At 35.1% G+C, this 22,781-nt stretch overlaps 1 protein-coding gene across 1 annotated transcript; it reads right to left on the minus strand.

Moving 5' to 3' along the window:
- Positions 1-2,662: 2,662 nt before the first annotated feature.
- tmem248 (transmembrane protein 248) lies at positions 2,663-22,657 on the minus strand. The gene is made up of 7 exons (XM_073840534.1): positions 22,435-22,657; positions 19,120-19,278; positions 13,336-13,621; positions 11,516-11,666; positions 8,904-9,087; positions 5,839-5,982; positions 2,663-5,719 (listed from the first exon to the last, which is right to left on the minus strand). Exons 1-7 carry the CDS (start codon positions 22,435-22,437, stop codon positions 5,699-5,701), a joined length of 948 nt encoding a protein of 315 aa, XP_073696635.1. The 5' UTR covers positions 22,438-22,657; the 3' UTR covers positions 2,663-5,698.
- Positions 22,658-22,781: the final 124 nt, after the last annotated feature.

Below are 22,781 nucleotides of genomic sequence, written 5' to 3' on the forward strand. Positions count from 1 at the left end.
AAGAGGTGTTCACTGTGAGAGCGCGTGGGCTTGGAGGACGGCCACGCAGCAGTTTTTTCTCCAACTCTGTAAAAAGAGTGCGAGGGGAAAATCTGAGGTCGCACCTTCCCACAACAGCAGATGCTTGAGAGCTGACCACGTGCTCCCTCCCGGGCAAACGCGCGCAGGTTTCCAAGGTGAAAAGAGGAAGTACAGAGAACCAGTTTTTTTTATTAATCTGAACGGAAATCTTTGTTAAAACTAAACACAGAAACACAGTCAACGTCAAAAGTGCGTTTATTTTGTATTATTTATTATTGGTCGAATGTGAAATAAAATACAGAGTCGTCAGTGCAGCGGTGCAGAACATGTATTGATACTGAACACTGTGTATGTGACACGGTAAGAATAATACAAATATTTAACTTTTTAATATTTTGAAAACATGAATTTAAATTAAATTACGTTATTAATAAGTCACAGACCAACCTGTAAAAATTGAAACACAAACGCTGGAAACTGTGGGCATCTGTGAATTGCTACCTGCCAAGAGGCCAGTGTCTCTCCTGGGTATCTTAGCAACAGGGCTTGTGAAAAAAGTACAGACAGCACACAGACACACAGAGGCACAGGAGGATGAAAAATAAAGTTGGAAAGCAGCATGTTATGCCACCAATAAAATGTTATCCCTGAGGTATTCACCAAAAGTTTTTGTTTAAACGTCAGCTTGTGCTTCTCCTGAGGTGGGATAATTACATATTTGATTGTACTTTTATGCTTAGGGCAGACACAATCTATAGAAAAGCACTATGAGGTGCAATATATAATGTCTGGATATGCTAAGTATTATACTAAATCTTCAATACATATTGCATTTTAATATAGCAAATATATTGAAGAGAGACTTTTTTCCTTTTTTTTTTATAAAGAAAATAAGCAAAAACTACCCCAAAAAGAGTCCAACCATTATTATTCATCATTCCTGTTAAAAATGTATAGCATGGTTACTGCTGTCAAGATTCCTAATAATACGAAATGTTTCTTGAGGCCCAAATCAACAAATTAGAATGATTTCTGAAGGATTGTGTGACACAGAAGACTGGAATAATGACTGCTGAAAATTCAGCATGTCCATCACAGGAATAAATTACATTTACAATTGAATTCAAAAGTTTACATACACCTTCCAGAATCTGAAAAATGTTAATTCTTTTAGCAAAGTAGGAGGGATCATACAAAATGCACGTTGTTTTTTTATTTAGTACTGACCTGAATAAGACATTTCACATAAAAGATGTTTACATATAGTCCACAAGAGAAAATAATAGTTGAATTTATAAAAATGACCCCGTTTAAAAGTTTACATACACTTGATTTTTAATACTGTGTTGTTACCTGAATGATCCACAGCTGTTTTTTTTTTCATTTGTTTATTTAGTGATCGTTTATGTGTCCCTTCTTTGCCCTGAACAGTTAAACTGCCTGCTGTTTTTTTTAGAAAAATCTCACAAATTCTTTGGTTTTTCAGCATTTCTGTGTATTTTAACCCTTTCCAACAATGACTGTATGGTTTTGAGATCCATCTTTTCACACTGAGGACAACTGAGGGACAACCAGGGGGCTGAAAACTTTTAGAATGTGAATATCAGAGTAAATTGAACTTATTTTACTTTCTGGGAAACATGTAAGTATCTTTAGCTTCTAAAGGGCAGTACTAAAAAAAATACATATATTACGGCAAAATAAGAAAAATGTACACATCTTTATTCTGTTCAAAAGTTCACACCCCTGGCTTTTAATGCATCATGTTTCCTTTTGAAGCATTAGTGAGTGTTTAAACCTTCTGTAATAGTTGCATATGAGTCCCTCAGTTGTTATAAATGATATTCCAAACAACATTTCAATTTCAACATACTTTTTCAGCTATTGTAAAAACAAATTAACAATAAAACCACACTAAGTTCAGATAGAAGTCGACAATGAAAGCAGGCTTTAAATTAAGGAGTATTTTTCCAAGAATTTCTATTACATTTCTGTAGAGATTTTTTTTTACATGCTTTAAACAATATTTGTGACCACAAGAACTGACTTATATTTTGAGAGTGTCACTGTATTTCTGTTATATTTTTCTTGACATTTTGTTGGAAATGTTCAATGGCTGTTTTCAGTCAAAACTTAAGTCATGTCTCTACAGAAACCAACTGAAGCCTATCATAACAACAACAACAAAAAAAAGTTAACACAATAAATCACTTGATTAATAAATGCTTTAAAAACTCTCTAATGTGTATATTGTTGCTCATTCTCCTGATAAATAGAAAGTAAATGCTGAAATGTCAGGCTCTCGCTCCTTAAGCAACCCGGCTGCGGCAGCCATCAAACCCGTTATTGACAGAAAATACAATTAGTTACGCCAGATGGCCTTCAACAGAACGGAGCACATCCGTCATGCTCTCCACACAAAACCAACCACTTCAGATTATAACATGCTGTCTGCGTCTCGCAAACCGAAAATACCTTGCTTTCCATTTTCCACTAATGGATGTCGCATTGTTTTATTATTAACCTTAATCTGGAAGATTAACGATAACAATATAAGATTACATTAGAGTTATCCTGAAGCAAGAAAAAACCTGAACCATATAATTGGTCTTTAACAAGACAAAACACCAACGACACAAAGTCAGTGTTATCTCCGATTTTATTCAGCAAAGCATGTGCCTACAATATCTTACAAACAGAACAAAAACAGAGGGATTGTCCTCATACAAACAGGTCAGCAGGTAGAACATTTACAATCATGCATCAGGACGAGTCGAAGGGCTCGCGACGAGAGTTTGCGCCACGAGTTCAGACAAGGAAAGGACCTTCTACCACTTACAAATACACTTCACTCAAATGCTACGAGCCCAAAGGAAGGACAAGGGGGGAAGATCAATATGATCTGAGCATCAGGCAGCATCCGTGGAATTTGTTGTCATTTTCCATTGTCCTCCAGCAGCACTGAACGGCCAACTTTAATGAGCGCAGAAATGATGCATTATGAAGCAGAATGCTCTGGCTATCAGAAAGCCTCATTTTACAATCCCAAAAAGAAACTAGACGTGAGCAAATGTCTCAAAAACAAACACAAACGCGTCAGTCGAATGTACAAATAAACACCTCAAATGCAAGATATTGCTATTCAAAGAGGTTTCAAAGCATGTTATCATTTAGCATTTTTTTCCTAACTTGAAAATCTATCCAACTAGTTACTGTAGGATGGACTTTAGCGAGTAAAACAAGTGTTCACTCTTATACATCAACAGAAAAAACACAAGTGAATTCCACTCGTTCTCAACCATTACTGCAGTTTTGACTTGGATATGGATATGAAGTGGGAAGTCGTCAGTGTGAGCAGTACATCCGCATTTATTTTAAACTCAACAGGTTGAACCGAAGGTGGAAACGGGTCTTACATATAAAAGACAGTGCGGTGAACATGGGTGAGACAGTGCAAAGGCACATTAGTGGTTGGATGCTTGTTTATTATGGGCTGAAGAGGAGGAGTGCTGATGAACCGTGACTGATGCAGCCTAAGAGGGCCGTAATTAAGCAAGGCATGATAGGAAAATGGGTTCGTCGATAAAGAGTGGTGAAACTTTGTAGGTGGAGGACAAAAATGCAGAAGCCTAAACTAGACAGAATGGAGGAGGAAAGCACTCTCTTGTAATATGTCTCATGCGATATGATGCATGATATGCATTTCGTTTGGTGGAAATGAAAACCTAATCACAATAAAAAGGGGTTGGAAGGCAAAAGAGATTAAGATTAAAACAAAACAGAGGCATCGCTTAAAGGAGAAGTTCACTTCCAGAACGAAAATTTACAGATCATTCACTCACCCCCTTGTCATCCAAGATGTTTTTGTTGTTATTTCTTCAGTCGTAAAGAAATTGTTTCTTGAGGAAAATATTTCAGGATTTCTTTCCATATAGTGGACTTCTATGGTGCCCTAGAGTTTGAACTTCCAAAATGCAGTTTATATCCAGTTTAAAAGGGCTCTAAACGATCCCAGCTGAAGAAGAAGGGTTCTATCTAGCGAAAAAAAATTACATTTCATATACTTTTTAACCTCAAATGCTCGTCTTGTCTAGCTCTGCGTGTACTCTGTATATTCTGGTTCAAGACAGTTAGGGTATGTCGAAAAACTCTTTGCCTTTGTTTGTGGAAAGGCGTTTGGTCTTCTTTGCACATTTACTTTGTAAACACTGGGCAGTGATGCAAGACAATTTTGAAGTTGGGGAAGAAAATGAGAAAGGAGTTTTTCGAAGTACCCTAACTGTCCTGAACCAGAATACACAGAGTTCACGCATAGCTAGACAAGATGAGCATTTGAGGTTAAAATGTATAGAAAATTGTCTTTTTTTTTTTTTTTTTTAATAACCAATTGTTTCACTAGATAAGACCCTTCTTTGTCAGAGCCCTTTGAAGCTAGATTTAAACTGCATTTTGGAAGTTCAAACTCAGGGGCACCATAGAAGTCCACTATATGGAGAGAAGTTTCATTATGACTGAAGAAAGAAAGACATGAACATGTTGGATGACAAGGGGGTAAGTGAATAATCTGTACAATTTTTGTTCTGGAAGTGAACTTCTCCTTTAAGTATCAAATGAGGCATGAAATGAAACAATAAAAAGGCAAGAAACACAATGGATGGTTGGAAAACGATTAAAGGTAGAAATGATTTTGTAAAAAACAAAACTGGAAAACAAAATGAATGTGATTACAAAAAAATATCTACAATAATGATTTACATTTTTTTTTTTAACTACAATGTCAAATGTACAAGAGGTCGATGCTGCATCACTGCTGTTAATTTGCTGATTTTACAAATACATTCATTTGAAGTGTCTAGAAACAGAGAAAACGTGAAGCCCAAAGCCATTAATCATTGCGTTAATTCCAATTTCAACACACAAATCCATTGATCCAACAACAGGCGTTTTATCTTGACTCACTAACATGGTGACATTCTGAGTAAGATGTTTTTATTTGCTTTTAAGAGGAATTTAATCAAGCGCTGTGTCAACTTCCACTCGGGCATCTCACGTAGACACGTTCACAATAAAACCAGCGTGGGTTCTGATGATAAAAGAAACCCGCGGTTATCTCTAGTGGAACTCTTCCAAAGATCATGACCAGCAGGTTGATCATGGTAGGTGGCAGAGATCCACACAAAGAGGAATCAAAAGAAATGGCACTGCTGATCTGCAGTGGACAAGTATGAAGGATCGATTAAGACAAAGACACAAGAGGACTGACAAGGCAAAGTTCACCTCCGAAGAAATCACGGGAAGTGATCTGATCGAACACAAAGAGCGAGCGTGAAAAGGGATCAGATTAGTGGAGGTGATATTTCCCATCTGAACATCTCTAGTCAAACACTGTCCTCTGTTGATTACTGGATATACTGAACATTTACAGGATGGCACAGGGTGCAGAGGGGGAAGCTCAGGCAGACTGCTTCTGTACTGAATTTAAGAGTCCTATCATTATTTACACAGTAGATACAGGCACTTAAAAGTCTTTGGTTGGAGTGACCCAACATTGCAGAGTAATGCATTCACAGAGCTTTTTTTTTTTTTGCACCCTTCTCCTGGGTTCAGTAGGCAACATGTAGTTTTCTCACTTCCCTTTCCGATATGCTTCGGTTCAGATGTTCACCTTCGACCCCGCCTATCCCGCAGACAAGGCCACCTGTGAGAAAAACAGACACTTTCAGCATTCAAGGTGGATGACGACATTAACATGTCAGGCATAGTTACGCTTTAACTAGCAGACTAATCTCACGGATCATCTAATATATCAAGGTGTACCTTTTCTGGACAGAAATCTGGGTTGTTCTGTCGAACTTTGCCAGGTCTGCCCTTAATGACTGCATAGCAGAACATTGTGATGACCATCACAAACAGGAAGTAGCTGGTGTGCATGAGGTGCAGGTTAATGAGGGAGCGATCGTCCTATCGGGAAAGAGAGTGCACTTTTGAATTGTAGTGAGGATATGACAACTTGCACAACACAACTTGCCAGAGTTAAAATTTACAAAACATTTATACAAATAATAACAGTATAGCTCATACAGTATTGTATATAATAATTCAAATTGATAAAAAGTAAAAAATAATCAGTGACCATTACCTGTTCAGTCACATTATTATTTTTTTTCAGTACTGGCATCAGTCTGATTAGAGTCACACAGCAAAACATATCACTTTTTAATACAGGTATATTATAATGTGAATACTACATTACAAAAATAAACATTTACAAATCAATATCCAAAAAAGGGTAAATAGCAAGTGAAAAAGAAAAAGAAATAATGAATAAAAACAAAACTAAAATAACAAAATATATGTAAAGTAAAATAATGGACAACAAAATAAAAAAAATGCAATAATAAAAGAAATAAACTAAACTAATAATTTTAAAATAATATAAAATAAAATAAATAATCATCAAAACTTAATTAAAAAGTTTTAAATAAAATAAAAGGAAAAATAAGAAAATAAAAACAAAAAAGAATAATATACATTTTAAAAAGCTAAATTTTAAAAATAAATTTAAAATAAAATAAAACAAAATAAAAATAAACAAAAAATTAATATAAATTATACAAAACTAAACTAATACATTTAAAATAAAACAAAACAAAATTAAACTAAATCAAATAATTGTAAAATCAAACTAAACAAATAAATAAAATATAAAATAAACAAAACTAACAAAATTAATGTAGTGTAAAGTAAAAGAAAAGAAAACAAAATAAAAATAAAAAAATGCAATGATAAAATAATTTAAAAGAACTAAACTAGCATAAAATAAATGTAAAAAAAGAAAAAAATACAATGATAAAATAAAAACAAAATCAAAATAAAATCAAAGAAAATAAAAACAAAATAAAACAAAAACAAAACAAAAATAAAATAAATAAAACAACTAAGCTAAACCAAACTTAAAATAACCTTACAATAAAAGTAAATAATAAAATAAAAAAACAAAACAAAATAAAATGCAAAATAAAAGAATAAAATCAAAACACAATTAATTTAAAAATAAAATAATAACAATAACAAAACAATAAACTTAAAATAAATGTAAAATCAATTAAAAATAAAATTCAACAAATTAAAAAATTAAATTAATACATTTTAAATAAAATACAAAATAAAGATGTGGTCACCAACATAATGCTAGTGGGTTGTGGGTGGTTTCCAGAAATATTACTATTGGTTGCTAAGATGTTCTGATTTCATTGATGAGTTTTTATTAATATGATCCCAAGTGGATGATGTTAACTCTTTCCTCACTACTGACAGGATTTTTTGCCATTTATGAGACAATGCTTCCCTCGCCATTGACACAATTTTCTGGCTTTCCGTGTTTTTTTACCGTTATACGGCAGAAGGTGCTATTACACATTTTCTGAAAGTATACTGAATGTCTGGATCAAAACACAATAAAGAACCAGCAGAAACAATCACATATGTGAGCAGATGCATATGAAAAAATAACGTGATCAACAAACAATAAATGTTACCAAATGAAATGTCGACCCAGGAAGTGATATAAGATTGTGCAAGCTTTGATGGAAGTAATCCACTCCATCAATGTTTTGATTATCTTTCTGAATCCGATCTGGATATGGTTTTTGACATAAACACAAATTTTCCCAGCTTATCGTTCAAAAAGTTGCTCTTTTAATGAAACTTGCCCACATTCAAGTGTTGAGGAAAGAATGCATGCATTTAAGGCAAAGTTTCTGCCTACATTTTGTGAATATTTAGTTTTATTTAGTATTTCAGAATGCGTCAAATTATGGATATAAAATAAGTTGTGAACTCAGTGGGTAGTCAAGTCCTATAGTCAAGTTTCATTATATATTTTTTGTATATTGTTGTTTTGTGCGGAAATGTCAAATTATACAAGTAAAATGGGTTGCAAAATTAGTTGGCAGATGGATAAAAATAAAGTTTCGTTCAAAATTTTGTGAATATTCTATTGTTTTATTTGAAATTTTGTTAAATAATGGATATAAAATGGATGGTTAAAATGTAATGTGCAGATGGATGAAATCAAGTTCCATCCTACATTTGTGTACATTTTGTTGTTTTATTTAAAAATTGTCAATTATTAAAGTAAAAAAGGTTGCGAAATCCATTTTTTTTAAGTTCCTTCTCACCTTTGTCAATATTTAGTTTTATTTGGAAATTTGTCAAATTATGGATATAAAATCGAGAAATTGCTGGACAGATGGAAAAGTCAAGTTCCATCCAATATTTTGCGCATATTTAGTTGTTTTATTTGGAAATTTGTCAAATTATGGAAGTAAAATGGGTTGTAAAAATGGATGGGTGGATGATCCTACATTTTGTAAATATTTAGTTGCTTATTTTGGAATTTGTCAAATTATGGATATAAAATGAGTCACAAAATCAATAGGCATACGGATAAAGCCAAGTTTCATCTTATATTTTGTGTCATCCTATTTATTTGTTTTGTTTGGAAATTTATCTGATTATTAAAAGTAAAATAGGTTGCAAAATCCATTTTTTTAAGTTCCTTCTTACCTTTGTGAATATTTAGTCAAATTATGGATATAAAATTGAGAAACTGCTGGGCGGATGGAAAAGTCAAGTGCCATCTAATATTTTGTGTATATTTAGTTGTTTTATTTGGAAATTTGATAAATTGTTAAAGTAAAATGGGTTGCGAAATCAAGAGGCAGATGCATAAAAACAAGTTCCCTAGTACATTTGTGAATATTTTGTGAAAATTATAAAAAATGCTGGTAGCTGGCTGGTGTGGTTGCTAGGGTGTTATGTCTGCTATACATTAGTACTGTACTTTCACAAGGCATTTAAAATCACACTAAAATACTCACATCTGGAACGATGACAGTGAGCTTGGGATTCAGTGTATGATACACCTTCCCAATGGCACCTTTGTAACACCAGAACGGGTTGTACTCCTGTGTGTACTTAGTGTCCGAATCTCGTGCTGTGGTGAAAATCTTGTACCAGGATGTGGCATTGCTGTAGGTCTCTGGGACACAGTGAGGTGGCTGCCTGCAGAGGATTTTCAAAACAAGGCATCAATTAATCCTTCTAGATAAAGGAAAACCCAATTAGGGCCCTTAAAAGCAACCCTTAGTTATGCAACACAAATTTGCAATATGCTCCAAGTCAACCGTGTACCCTCTGTGTATGTTCTCTTTGTTTCGGCTGTCTGGGACAGTTGAAGGGATAGTTCACAGAATAATGATAATTTGCTGTCAGTTTGCTCACCCTTAGGCCATCCAAGATGAAGGTGACTTTTTGTTTTTCTTCAGTAGAACAGTAAAAGAGATTTTTAGCTGAATCACGGTCCTTGGTGATTCAAAAAACGCAAGTCAGTAGCTAGTCTCAGTTGAGAGTTATAAAAAGCCTATCAGGCAAGACAAAATTAATGGCTCCTGACGATATATTGATGTATAATGAAGCCAAATGATCTACGTGCTATACAACTGAACATTATTAACTGTAATTCACAGCCTCAGGCAAACAGGAAAGTCCAGTGAATCTTTTCCACAAACAGGTTCTTTCAGTTTGTTTCAATGAACTGGTTAAAAAAAAAAAAAAAAAAAAAAAGGATTTACCAGTTTGTTTACATAATAATGCAATTAAACACCCAATAACGATCTGAAAAATGAATGTTTTACATGTTTAAAGCATGTGAAGAAAAAAAGTCTTTATCAACTCTTTCTTTTATTTTTATTTTTTTTACATAAAATATGAGAAAGCATAAAACTTAATTTTCTCCTCTTCATTTAAGTGCTTGGTTCATGCTTGCTCGTATTATCAATTCAGTTCTCCAGAAAAACTATTTCCTCAGTTCATTGTACTGTTAGATGGACTGCAGTGCTGAATGAGTTGGCAAAAACCAGCATCATTTGCTTTTATATTGGATCATTTGGCACATCCAAAAATCGAGTTTTGGCCAAGTAACTTGTAGAGCTGTGCTGCTTGAGCTGCAAACTGTTTCAGATGGTTCAGTCCAATTTGGTGAACTGGTTCATCTAGATAATTTGACAGAACCAGTTAAAAAGAATGATTTGTTTGCGAATCGGACATCACTCTGGACCGTTTGCCTGAGGCTGTGAATTACAGGTAATGATGATGCTGTACATAATGTTCAGTTTCTTGCGCAGAATAATTGTTTTGCTTCATAAGACCTCAATATATTTTCAGGAGCCATGTTTATTAATTTTGTCTTGCCTGTGTATGCTTTCTAGACTCTCAGGTGCCAAAAGCCTTTGACTTGAAATAAATCAAAGCAACAGAAAATTCACATTTTTGGGTACAGAAAAAATAATTTTGAATGCAAAAACAAATGTGACCTTGGACCAAAAACAGTAGTAAGTACCACAGGTATATTTGTAAAAAAAAAAAAAAAAAAAAAAAAAAAAAAAACACTGTGTGGGTTGTCAATTATCAATTTTTCTTTTATGCCAAAAATCATTAGGACAAGTTCCATGAATATTTTTTGTAAATGTCCTACTATAAATATATCAAAACTTAATTTCTGACTAGTAATATGCATTAAGAACTTAATTTAGACAACTTTTGAAGCAATTTTCTCAATATTTAGATTTTTTTGCACCCTCAGATAGCAGATTTTCAAACTGTTGCATCTCGGCCAAATATTGTCCGACAATCCATACATCAATGGAAAGCTTATTTATTCAGCTTTCAAATTATGTATACATCCTGATAAAAAAAAAAATGGACAATTATGACTCTTATGGTTTTGTGGTCCAGGGTCACATATCACTTATACTTACTAATATCACTAAAATTGTCCTGCATCCCTGCAACCCTACAGAAGACAAGTGGTTTGGAGAACAGACAGCATGGACTACAATTTCAATTAAAACTAAATCTAAATTAATCAAATTACAAAATGATGTAAACTACTGCACTACGTTTAAGTACCATTCATGCAGTCGTTTTTTGATTTAGTATCGAAAGCAGAAAAGTAACAAAACGAAAAGAAGAAAGAATTCAGCTTATTCACTTGTCATTCACGGGTGGAAAAAAAACCGAATAAACAATATTTGATTTCTACAGATGGGCTGGAATGAAAAGGCCCTTTATGCTCATTGGTCAGCCAAGGATCAAATTCCATCATTAGTTCTTCCTCAGTTTGGCATGGCAGAATAATAGTCCTCCGCTGCTGCAGTTGTACAGATAATTAACATGTTTATTGCAACTACATTTCTTATTTTTCTCATCAAACAACCAGATTAACGAATGGCTCAACACAACCCAAACTGGAGCAGAGGCTAATTTTTCTTCTTTCAATATTAAATAATTTTTTTTAAATTACTAAACGAATGATCCACGGATTATTGTGAATATATAGCTTTTTCAGGTTTTTATCTTTATTGATAACAGATATCCTGTCATACACAAAAATGTAAGGTGATTTGGGATGTATGTTTGTACGGACACTTACACTGTGACTGGGAAGACATTACTGGCTGCTGTGATGGTCATACAGGTGCTGAAGACCATCTGCTCACAACGACCATGCAGAACGCATTCATCTGAGTTCCAGGCTACCGGCAGTGTGAAAGTGATGTTCATCTCTTCATGGGCCTCTCTGCCTTTAATGACACAAACACACCCACACAGAGTCAGCATGTTCTGCAAAACAAAGGGAGCTCAGATATGCCTGCAAGTGATATCTAGAAGGTATTCAGCTCTGGCCTCTCTCCCACTGTTATCCCTTTGTGAACAAAGGACCATTGTTTTAACTGGACTACGTTCAGCCACAACACCAGGAGAGAAAAGGGAAGAAAAAAAATAATAATAAAACACAGTGAGGACTTTCCAGTCTGATCTATTTGACTGAAACAGACTTTCTGCTCAAAAGAATTCTGCTCCATTTCCAAGCATACTTACTGTAAATTTCACTAGCACTGTCTGGGAACTTCTCGTTTGTAACTAATATTATGTAATCATAATATGTTATACATTAATTAATAACCTTTGTGACAAATGATTTTCAAGTTACACTAAATTTTAATTTCAAACAAACGCTATTCTTTCAAACTTTGTTCATCAAATATTGTGGGGACAAAAACAGTTTCTACAAAAATACTGAGCGGCACAACTGTTTTTTTAAGATAAAATAATCTGGTAATAATAAGAAATGTTTCTTCAGTACCAAATCTGCATATTAGAATGATTTCTGAAGTATCATGTGACACTGAAGACTGCAGTAAAGGCTGCTGAAAAATTTACTTTGCCATTATAGGAATAAATTACATTACAAAATACATTTAAATAAAAAAAATATATATATATATTTTAAACTGCAATAATATTATAAAACACTGCATTTTAAATCAAATAAATGCAGCCTTGGTAAACATAATATACTTTTTCAAACACATTTTTAAAAAACCCTACTGACCCCAAACTTCTGAATGGTAGTTTATGTGAAATAGTACACCAAATATGCAATAAGCCTTGATGTTATATAATTTTGAGTTTCAGTGTTTGCAACCATAAATGCCCTTTTAGGTAATAGAGCCCACAACTCAATGTGTACTAATAAAGAAGTCTGCAACTTATGTTTTTTTTTTCCAAAAGAGAGAGGGAAAATATATTAATTTGATGTATTTTAAGATACTGTACGCCACAGAAAAGGTGCCATTGCTGTTTTTTTACATATAGATATGAATCTGAAACATTGCTGTTAAGTAATAATAAATAGTAAATTTCATGTTCAGTGGGTCAAGAGATAATTCCATGATGGTACAGCAGACACAGCATGAGGAAGAGATAAGCAACTCTAAAAATGTTCTAACTGATATGTCAGACCAATTTTATGTTTAACACGATTCTAACTAAAGAAGCTAAATGTTTGATATCTTTATTGTCAGACTTCATCTATGATTTGAGTATGTTATGCGTTTCAGGGTGTGTTCACACTTGGTTCATGTTTGGTTCATATAAAACGAACTCTGGCGCGACTGCTGGTCCGGATCAAATAAACCAAGAGAACCAAACTACAAGTGTGAACACACCCTTAATGGACTTTCCCCGTTGAAGGATATAGCTGTCCACATTCAAACATAGGCTGTTTCCCCATCAAGGAACTGCAAACTTCTTAGTGCATAGTACAAATATCCAAGTTGGGAAACAAGGGGGGAAAAAAACAGCTGACAAAATCAATGACCACATGCAAGTATGTTATCAGATGGCACAAGTCCAAGTTAAATTTCCAACAAAAACCCACACACAGGAAAAAAAAATATAGAGACATACTAGCAAGGCCAACTTGCTGCCCAAGCACACTGGCATAGAGATGGGTAATATTGCGTGAGTAGCCCCCAAATGGCCTCAGTGGATCCAGGGTCAACGTGATTGGCACAGAGATGTTGATCGGGCCCGGGTCTTCCAGTAGGGGTGGCGACTGGGTGCTGGATCGTGTTTGACTGCTGGTCACTGTGCTCTCTGGTGTGATGGACTCATTCAAGCTGTGCTTGAGGGTCTCGTTTTCTGAGATGCAAAAGTCAATCTCGTTGAATCGGAGAAGGAAGGTGTTCCAATCCTAGAGGGAAATGAAAAGACAATATTTACAAAATTGATTAATTCCAAAGTAAAGTTTATCTCCAGCATTTCCTGTTCAATATTAACGCAGAGGCAAACATGACCGAATGCGGCCCGCCCCCACATTCGGACCGACCCTCTGAACAATGCCAGAAACATATTTTGAAAATGTAATTTTAAATATATGTTTTACTTATATCATGTTGCTATTTGATAATAAAGGTTGGCTTTCAAACTAAAATTTCCCTTAGTAATTAAAATAGCCTAATTATTTGTTAAATTCACCAACAGAATGGTACATTCAACATAACGTGTCATCGCGTCCAAACAGGTGATGTGCGAGCCAGCTAGAAAATTCAGAGCGATGGCAAAATGACTCAATGGCATTTGAGGTGAAACTAGCACTGCTTGTGGAACAAGTGCAAAAGCAAGACTTCACTCATCTCCCAGTTACCCAGTTTACCCCAGTTTGACATGTGATTCAAAAAACACAGTGGACCAACAGCAGCAGATGACATTGCACCTCAAATCATCACAGACTGTGGAAACTTAACACTGGACTTCAACCAACTTGGGCTGTGAGCTTCTCCGCTCTTCCTCCAGACTCCAGGGGCCTCATGTACAAAGACTTGCGTTGAATTCATACTAAAACATAGCGTACGGACAAAGCTGTAAATGTGCGTACGCAGTAAAAAAATCAGATGTATGAAACACTGCGTACGCGGAATTCCACGCATATCTCTTTGTACATCTGAATTAACGTGAAATTGAGCGCACATGCACGAGCGCAAAACCCCTCCCTGCCTCCTCCCCCGTATTAATATGGTAATGACTCCACTTTGGCAAAACCAAACGAAAAAGCAAGCAAGAGAAACTTAACAGAATGTGATTTGAAGGTGCTCCTCACCGGTAGACCGGAGAAAAACTGTTATTTGCAAGTTTGTAAAAAATAAAAAAATAAAAAAAATAATAGAGTGGGAGAGTTTAGCTGACGCGGTTAACGCAGTGGGGTTTGAACATCGCACTGTGAATGAATTAAAAAAGAAATGTTCCGATGTAAAGGTGCAGGTTAAGAGGAAAACAGCGCTGCGACTTAGCCTACGATTCAGCGCATCAGTCAGAGTCATAGAGCGCAAGCAGATGAACATCGTTGTCTTGTAACGGTAAAATATCTTGTTTGAATAAGTGCAACGTTGTCTTTATGAAATAAACAGTAGGCCTATGTCTATAAAGGTTCATATAATGCCTCACCACACGGTGTGATGTTGACATAATGTGATTTAGTGTGACACAAAGCAACCAAGTGATCCTTGTCAGCTAGGTAAAATATTTTATAAGAAATTTCTATTTTGATTTTATGGTTATCTGCTGAATTTGCTGATGCTTGTAAATTACATGATGTAATTTATTAATATTTCATCATATTATATAGCCTATATAGCCATTGAGAGGGACATCCCAGTGGATCGCAGTGTTGTTTGAATTAGTTTACATAAGATATATATATATATATATATATATATATACACACACATAAGATATTTACATACCCTCTATATGTATATTATCTGTATAAAAGTTATTAATACTAATTAAATATAAAATAAGAATATTATTGTGTGTTATTTTTTTGGTGGTGGAGGGGTTGGGGCGGGGGGGTGCCCTTTTTTCAGTTTCAGCACATGCCCCTCAAAAGGTCTGTGCACGGCTCTGGTGCCACCGGCATTTCAGCTGCCCAATCGCCCGCTCTACAAGTGCGAGAATGGGCATCATTGTATCTGCGCTCTTGGTCAGTTTGTGGGTTGTTGAGGGGGGTTAACAGCCACGTCTTTAATGGATAACCGCGGTCTCCTGATATGCAGTTAAATAATTACGCTCAATAAAATAAAATAAAGTAAAACTTAGCTGTTTCCGATTCACGTATCCAAATTGTTCTTCAGATGGCGCCTTTATAGCAATGTCCGTGCAGTCGATCGCTTGCGCTTACATTAGGATAACCGGTGATCGCTGCAAATTGCGCTTTGTTTGGCTGGTCAACTGCATGGTATGGAAATCTTATATACCTGCTAGACATGCGGATGATCCCGTCCCATACAGCTGGCATTGCACGGCTCAAAGACGACTGGCTTAACCCCGAGCGATCTGCCAGTTCCCTTTGGAAAGAACAATTTGCCAGGAAACCAAGCGTTATCAGCACCTGTAAGGGAACGGGTAATGCGTGGCTCCTCGCTGTCTCCAAATTTGGACCCAACTCAGCAAAGAGCTCCAAGAGGATAGCTCTTGGAAATCTGAAACGGCTTATAAGCCAGTCATCATCGTGGGCCAGAAAATCACTGTGATCCCTAAAAACGCGTTCCCTTCGGATTTGGCCATTGACAATGTCCTCCAATAAGGCCAACACTGCCATTGCCATAGACTAAGAGGATGTATACATTTGCAAATGCTTTTATATGTTCTAAATCACATAATTGGTAGAAAAATATTGTCTCAATTAACCCATTTTATCAATTATAAATTAATAGCAATGTTTTCCACATGTGTTGGTGCGATACTTTGTAGTGTGCAATTTAAAATAATTGCCTCTAGGAGTCGCCAAGGGAAATAAAACAAACACACGCACAAAAAATACACGTACGCCAGACATGGAGTTGGCGTGGATCAACGCACATTCTCACGTTAATTTCATCGTTAGTAAATCCAAACGTGAGCGTGAAATCTGGCGTACGCAAAGTTTTTGTGCGTACGCAGCGTTGATACATGAGGCCCCAGGACCTTGGTTTCCAAATGAAATACAAAACTTGCTCTCATCTGAAAAGAGGACTTTGGACCACTGGGCAACAGTCCATTTCTTCTTCTCCTTAGCCCAGGTATGATGCCTCTGATGTTGTCTGTGGTTCATGACTGGCTTAACAAGAGGAATACAACAACTGTAGCCAAATTCCTTGACATGTCTGTGTGTGGTGGCTCTTGATGCCTTGACCCCAGTCTTAGTCCATTCTTTGTGAAGTTCACCCAAATTCGTGAATCGATTTTGCTTGACAAGTCTCTCAAGGCTGCGGTTTTCTCAGTTGGTTGTGCGTTAGGGATGCTCATTTCGGTTAATTTTCCTGACCGACAACCGCTGCTCGTTATCCGATCATTAACCGTTAACTGATAAAATTAGAATAATAAATTCGTTTAAAATAAAAATAGAATGCACGAGTATCTGTGATGATACATAAAAATACAAGCAAATGTTTTATTTTAACGTGCAAACAGCAGCATACAGAGCAACAACAAAAACTGCATTCATATACTCAAATTATCACGCATGAGCAGCGCTTCTGAGAACAGAGAAAATAAGAATGAATAAAAAAAAAGAATATAAAAAGGCCTACACTAAATATGTATAAATTAAATAACTACCTAATTAAGATGACAAAACTAAAACACACTGAATCCTTCTATGCGCTTTGAAGAAAGGTACCGGTCTTGTTCTTCTCGTCGGACATAAAAACATATAGCGGACCAGCCTATACCTCAGTTTTTAACATGTGGACATGCTGTACAGATAGACTGGGACGCTGTCTGTTAACGCTTAGATCCGTGACAAAAACACTTCACAAAAATCCTTTAAATTTGCGGTTCGGGTCTTTTCATCCACTAGTCATATGTGGAGAAACGTGTTTTCACAGTTTTCAATAGCCAATCACAGACATTTCTGTTGATTACATTATAGCAATGGCCAATCAGAGGCGGCTATGTTACGATCCTCTCACCACTCAAAGTGCCGGTTTCAATTCTGCTGAATTCTATACCTCCACGAGCTCTCTCATAAAAACAAAGAAAGTGTAGACATGATGTAAATAAGAGATTCATTTACAGAGTAAAGGTTATTTTATTACTTTTTATTAACTTTGTGAGATTGCGATTAACTACAGTAATGTATGAGAGCTTTCCAGTGCTTGTAAGGGGAGCGCGCAGTTTTTAGACTATAATTAATTCAGAATTTGAATACATTTATTCATGGATTCACTCTCTGATAACCCAATATCGCCATTGCCATCATGTTGCATAGGCTACTTACACGAGTTACACAAACTAAGAGAAGTTAAAGCAGGTGCTTACTCAGCAAAATATGTCTTAACAGCCGCACTGCACGTGTCCACACGCTTCCGCGAGTAAACATTATTTTTTCTTTCACCATGCAGCAAACGTAAAAATTATAATATATTATTATTATATATATTTTTTAAACCGTTTAACTGATAGTAATAATCGGTTAAAATTCTTACTGACGGTTAACGGTTAAACGGTCAATATGAGCATCCCTATTGTGCGTCTATTTCTTCTACACTTTTTCCTTCCATTCAACTTTCAGTTAACATGTTTGGATACAGCACTCTGTGAACAGCCAGCTTCTTTGGCAATGAATGTTTGTGGCTTACCCTCCTTGGGGTGATCAGCAGTCTACCCCATGATTGTGTAGCCTAGTGAATCAAACTCAGAGACCATTTTGAAGGCTCAGGAAACCTTAGCAGATGTTTTGAGTTGATTATCTGATTGGCATGTCACCATATTCTAATTTGTTGAGATGGGTTTTTGTTAAATGTGAGCCAAATCATCACAATTAAAAGAACCAAAGACTTAAACTACTTCAGTCTGTGTGCATTAAATTTATTTAATACACAAGTTTCACAATTTCAGTTGAATTACTGAAATAAATTAACTGTTCCATGACTTTCTAATTTATTGAGATGCACCTGTATATCTTTTGAAAAGAAATGATAATTTGTCTGTGTGGTGCATAACAAAATAATAAACTATTCTAGCATTAAAAGGTAAAGTAAATACAGGTAAAATCATAATAAAATAATAATAATAATACTAGTGGTCAGTCCAGCCCATGGAATTTTCTTTTATAAACCGACCGGCCCCCCATTAAAGAAAAGAAAATTATGTGGCCCTCTCAGAAAAAGTTTGGGCACCCCTGGTCTACTACATTGTCATAATCGAAATAAAGCTGAATAATTTAGAACAGAATATTAGATGAAAATTTAAAAAAATAGACATTAACTATTATATAATATTTATACACACTTGTTTCAATGGTCTTTCTGGAAACTTCTAATAGTAGAAATCATTAATAGCAATTGGAATTTGACAAAAAAAAAAACCATACATAAATAATTAAATCAAAAAAACTAAAACAAATGTAAATGTTGATGATGAACTGAAATAAATACAAATATACATAAATAAACAAAAATTATACAAAACTAATAGTAGATAAATAAAACTGAAATAAAATGCAAATAAAAAAAGCTTTATCAAAATCCTAAAATAAAATGACATTACTAAAACTTAAATTAAAACAAACATAATTTGTTCATTTAAAATATCAGTAAATACCATACTCATGATAGAAATAAAAAAAACTGCTCTACTAATTATTAACTATTACATTCTCACATATTTTCAAAGGTTCACACATTTGATCTACACCAAGTCATTTCCTACCTCAGTCATTTCAGGTGATTTGATCTCCTTGATCTTAAAGAAGTATCCTATAGTGAGAAAAGCGATAGCCACGGCACTGACGCTGACCATAAAAATGACCAGTGGTGGACGGTTACTTATGTAGGTCTTCAGATTCTCCAGTGGATTCAACAACAACACCTGCAAAAAGAAGAAAAGAAGTCCTTCACGCTTAGGGAAACTTTCACCTACATCAACAACGGCATTGAATTCACGAGCACTGAATCACACGCCAGTAAATTCTAATTAACTTCTGTCAGCTTCTGAATAAGAACCGGTTCGTGTTCTTAATCCTACCTGTGAGGCACAAAGGTTTGCTAAGCACTAACATATAGCTCCAAGTCAATATTTGGGTTTTATTATTAGTTTATTTGTTTTCTCTTCACTTACATGTAAAACAATAGCTGAACTGTGAAGTTTCACAACTTGCTTCACAGTCATTTAGACATGTGTCAACACACATTATCAATATCAATTAGGATTAAGCAATACAAAATCAAATATTGTTGCAGTTTAAGAATAATTTGAGGACTATAATTCAATTGTGTTGAAAGCAATACTGTCCGAGATACTGTCAAACAGTTTAGGGTGTAGGAATGCAAGCAGAAACGCCACACCCCACACACATACTAGAACAAACTCAAACAAATGGTTGAATGAGTTGACAAAAAGAACAATACTATCAGTGAATACCGGAGACCTTTCGGACTATTTAACACAAAAAGACAAATTAAAAGTGTGGCATAGATTACAAGCTCATGCTGGTTTGTGCATTATGAAACATACAGAACACAACCTCATGTTATCGTGAGTTGAAGCACACATTTCCATGTATATGGCTGTATTTTGCATCCGAAAATAAAATCAACATCAACAATCTATCATTTTTTCTTTTAAATATTGGACTGAATCTTTTGTTCTTTTCTTTTCTTGTCCCGTTCCATTAATAGTTCTTGGACGTGCATTCTTCATCACACAATCTCATCAATATTTAATATAATTCAGTGAGTGGCGCATAATTAAATACATACATTACCAGTCAAAAGTTTTTGAACAGGTATATTTCTAATGTTTTTTTTTAAGAATTTAATCCATATACAGCAAAAGCAGTAATATTGTGAAACATTTTTACTATTGAAAATAACTGCTTTCTATTTAAATGTAATTTTCAGCATCATTACTCCGGTCTTCAGTGTCACATGATCCTTCAGAAATTATTCGAATATGTTGATTTGCTGCTCAAGAAACATTTTTTTTTATATTATCATCAATTTTTAAAACAGTTCAGTACTTTTTTTTCAGGATTCTTTGATGAATAGAAAGATCCAAAGATCAGCATTTATCTGAAATAAATAAAAAGGGGGGAAGAAATTATAGAAATTAATACTTTTATTTAATAAAACGTGATGATAAAGACATTTATAATGTTACAAAAGATTTCTAGTTCAGATAAATGCTGTTCTTGTGAACCTGAAAAAAAAAATTAACATAATATTAATTTTAAAAAATGTGTGCAGCAAATCAAAATAAGATTTCAGATAAGATTTCTTAGAGATCAATTGACTAAGATTATGATGCTACATATTCAGCAATGAAATCACAGGAATAAATTACATTTTTAAATATATTCAAATAGAAAGCAGTTATTTTAAACAGTAAAACTATTTCAACATTTTACTGTTTTCGCTGTACTTTGGATCAAATAAATGTCTCAATGACTTGACATTTCGTAAAAATGTCAGCATTTGGCAATCTGATTAAAAATGGCTGAAGTAAGATCACAGCTGATACTCAAATTTGCCTGCCACAATTCTCTGATTGGTGGTTTCTCTGCAGAATCATGGGTAATGTAGTTCTTCATGAAGAATTCTGATGCTGAACATCTTTTTTTTTTTTTTAAACATACATGGTCTGATGGCTTCAACAGATCATATATCATTGATTAACAACTTCATAGCTCAAACTACATCTGTCTTTCACATTTTAAAAGTTATTATATAAAATATATTTTTTTTTTTTACTTCCAGAACATGGTTATTTCATCATCCACCTTATTTTTTTAATGTACTTGTAGCTTGAATGTGCAAGGCTTCCGGTATCATCTTTCAGTTATTTTCATTGTACAAAAGCCTTTGTTAAGCTGCTTGATATTGCAAAATGGTATTTTATCATATTTAAATCTCTGATTTCTTAGGTCCTATATTTGTTCTGGTAAAACCAGAAATGTTCTCAAGAATTGACAACAAGACTGTTGAGGGAAGTGTTTTTACAAATACTTCTTCCTCATAAGTAAGGAATCGAAGTAGAGGAGTGTAAATTTCCTTACGAAGGAACTGGCAATAATTTCTCTGCCAAGTAAATGACTAATGTGACATTATTCCAAATCCACAATATTTTTTTTTTCCCCATATGAAAGGCAAAACAATATTTTTATTTACATAGTTGTCCATGCAACCACAAATCATGGTGATCAGGTCTGTCAGTCTTTATAGTGACCATGAAATCAAAAAAGATAACTTGTATTAATTTATGCAATTTAACGTTATGTGTTTATTTTTTTAATCAAAGTACCCTAAAAGTGTGTGAAAAGCCTTTAAACAGTGTGTAAACAGATATTTCATAAGAATTTAAAATCATAAATCGTATTTCTGATTTGTTAGGTCCTATACTTGTTCTGTTGAATCCAGAAATTACCTCAGGAATTGGCAACAGACTGTTGAAGGAAGTATTTTAAAAAACATTTCTTCCTCAGAAGTAGTAAAGGAATCGTTAATGACCCAGAATCATTAAGAAGAAATCGGAAGTAGAATCCTTACGATTCGCATCCTTATTTTTACAGACTAGCAGGTACACTCGGTTGTGTTCCCTTGGCGTGTATCATATTTGCTCACAGACTTTCTTGTTAGACTGCCAATGATGGCCTGAATATCTCGACCTCTTAGTCATAGTCTGCAGCACATATCGAGCTGTCAATTCTACACGACGGCTGTGTGTCAAACCACCCCAGTGGGCTTTTCCCTATCGAGGACGTATTTGTGAGGCATCACCGGCGGGTCTGTAACACCTAAAATGCAATGAAGGCAGGCGGCTCACGATGTTTTGACATACAGCCGACATCTAGCTGCTTGTGTTAGCTACGAGCTCCAATCTGAACGTCACGTATCATTATCACAAAAACATCTGGGACCATGCAACGCGAGCAGCTATGCGGCTTACTAGTTATACAACCATCCTCAAACAGACAAATACGACCTTTTAAGCGATTAACGTAAAACAAGCTGGAAATCTCAAACTCACCATTTTGCCCCCGCGAGTGCGCACGACAGCTGCAGGCGGCTAACGCTAACAGACTCGAGCCTAACGGGCCTGAGCGACAAACACACAGCTGACAGCGGTATATGAGTGCACAACACTCCTTCCCATTATTTGCAGGTGCGCTATATTCTCAAAACAGGGTTTTATTTTGTCTTAGCGTCTGTAGCGAGCTGCTGGTTGACGGAAACTGACTGTGGATGTCTTCTGTGTTTAGGAACCAGCAGAACCAATCGCGTTACTTTCACTTCTCTACGCACGCCCCGATCACGCAAGGCGGGGCTTAGCAAACGTAGAAATCCTGTCATTGGCTTATGTAACACTACGCGTGC

Source organism: Garra rufa, chromosome 5, assembly GCF_049309525.1.
Source record: "Garra rufa chromosome 5, GarRuf1.0, whole genome shotgun sequence".
Classification (NCBI taxonomy): domain Eukaryota; kingdom Metazoa; phylum Chordata; class Actinopteri; order Cypriniformes; family Cyprinidae; genus Garra; species Garra rufa.

What these genes read in the sequence shown, in the direction of transcription:
- tmem248 (XM_073840534.1), bottom strand. An exon ending in GCAGCAAGTTGGCCTTGCTA is followed by an intron (nt 11,667 to 13,335) that starts GTATGTCTCTAT and finishes GTGTCATTAAAG; the next exon opens with GCAGAGAGGCCCATGAAGAG. An exon ending in AATGTCTTCCCAGTCACAGT is followed by an intron (nt 9,088 to 11,515) that starts GTAAGTGTCCGT and finishes AATCCTCTGCAG; the next exon opens with GCAGCCACCTCACTGTGTCC.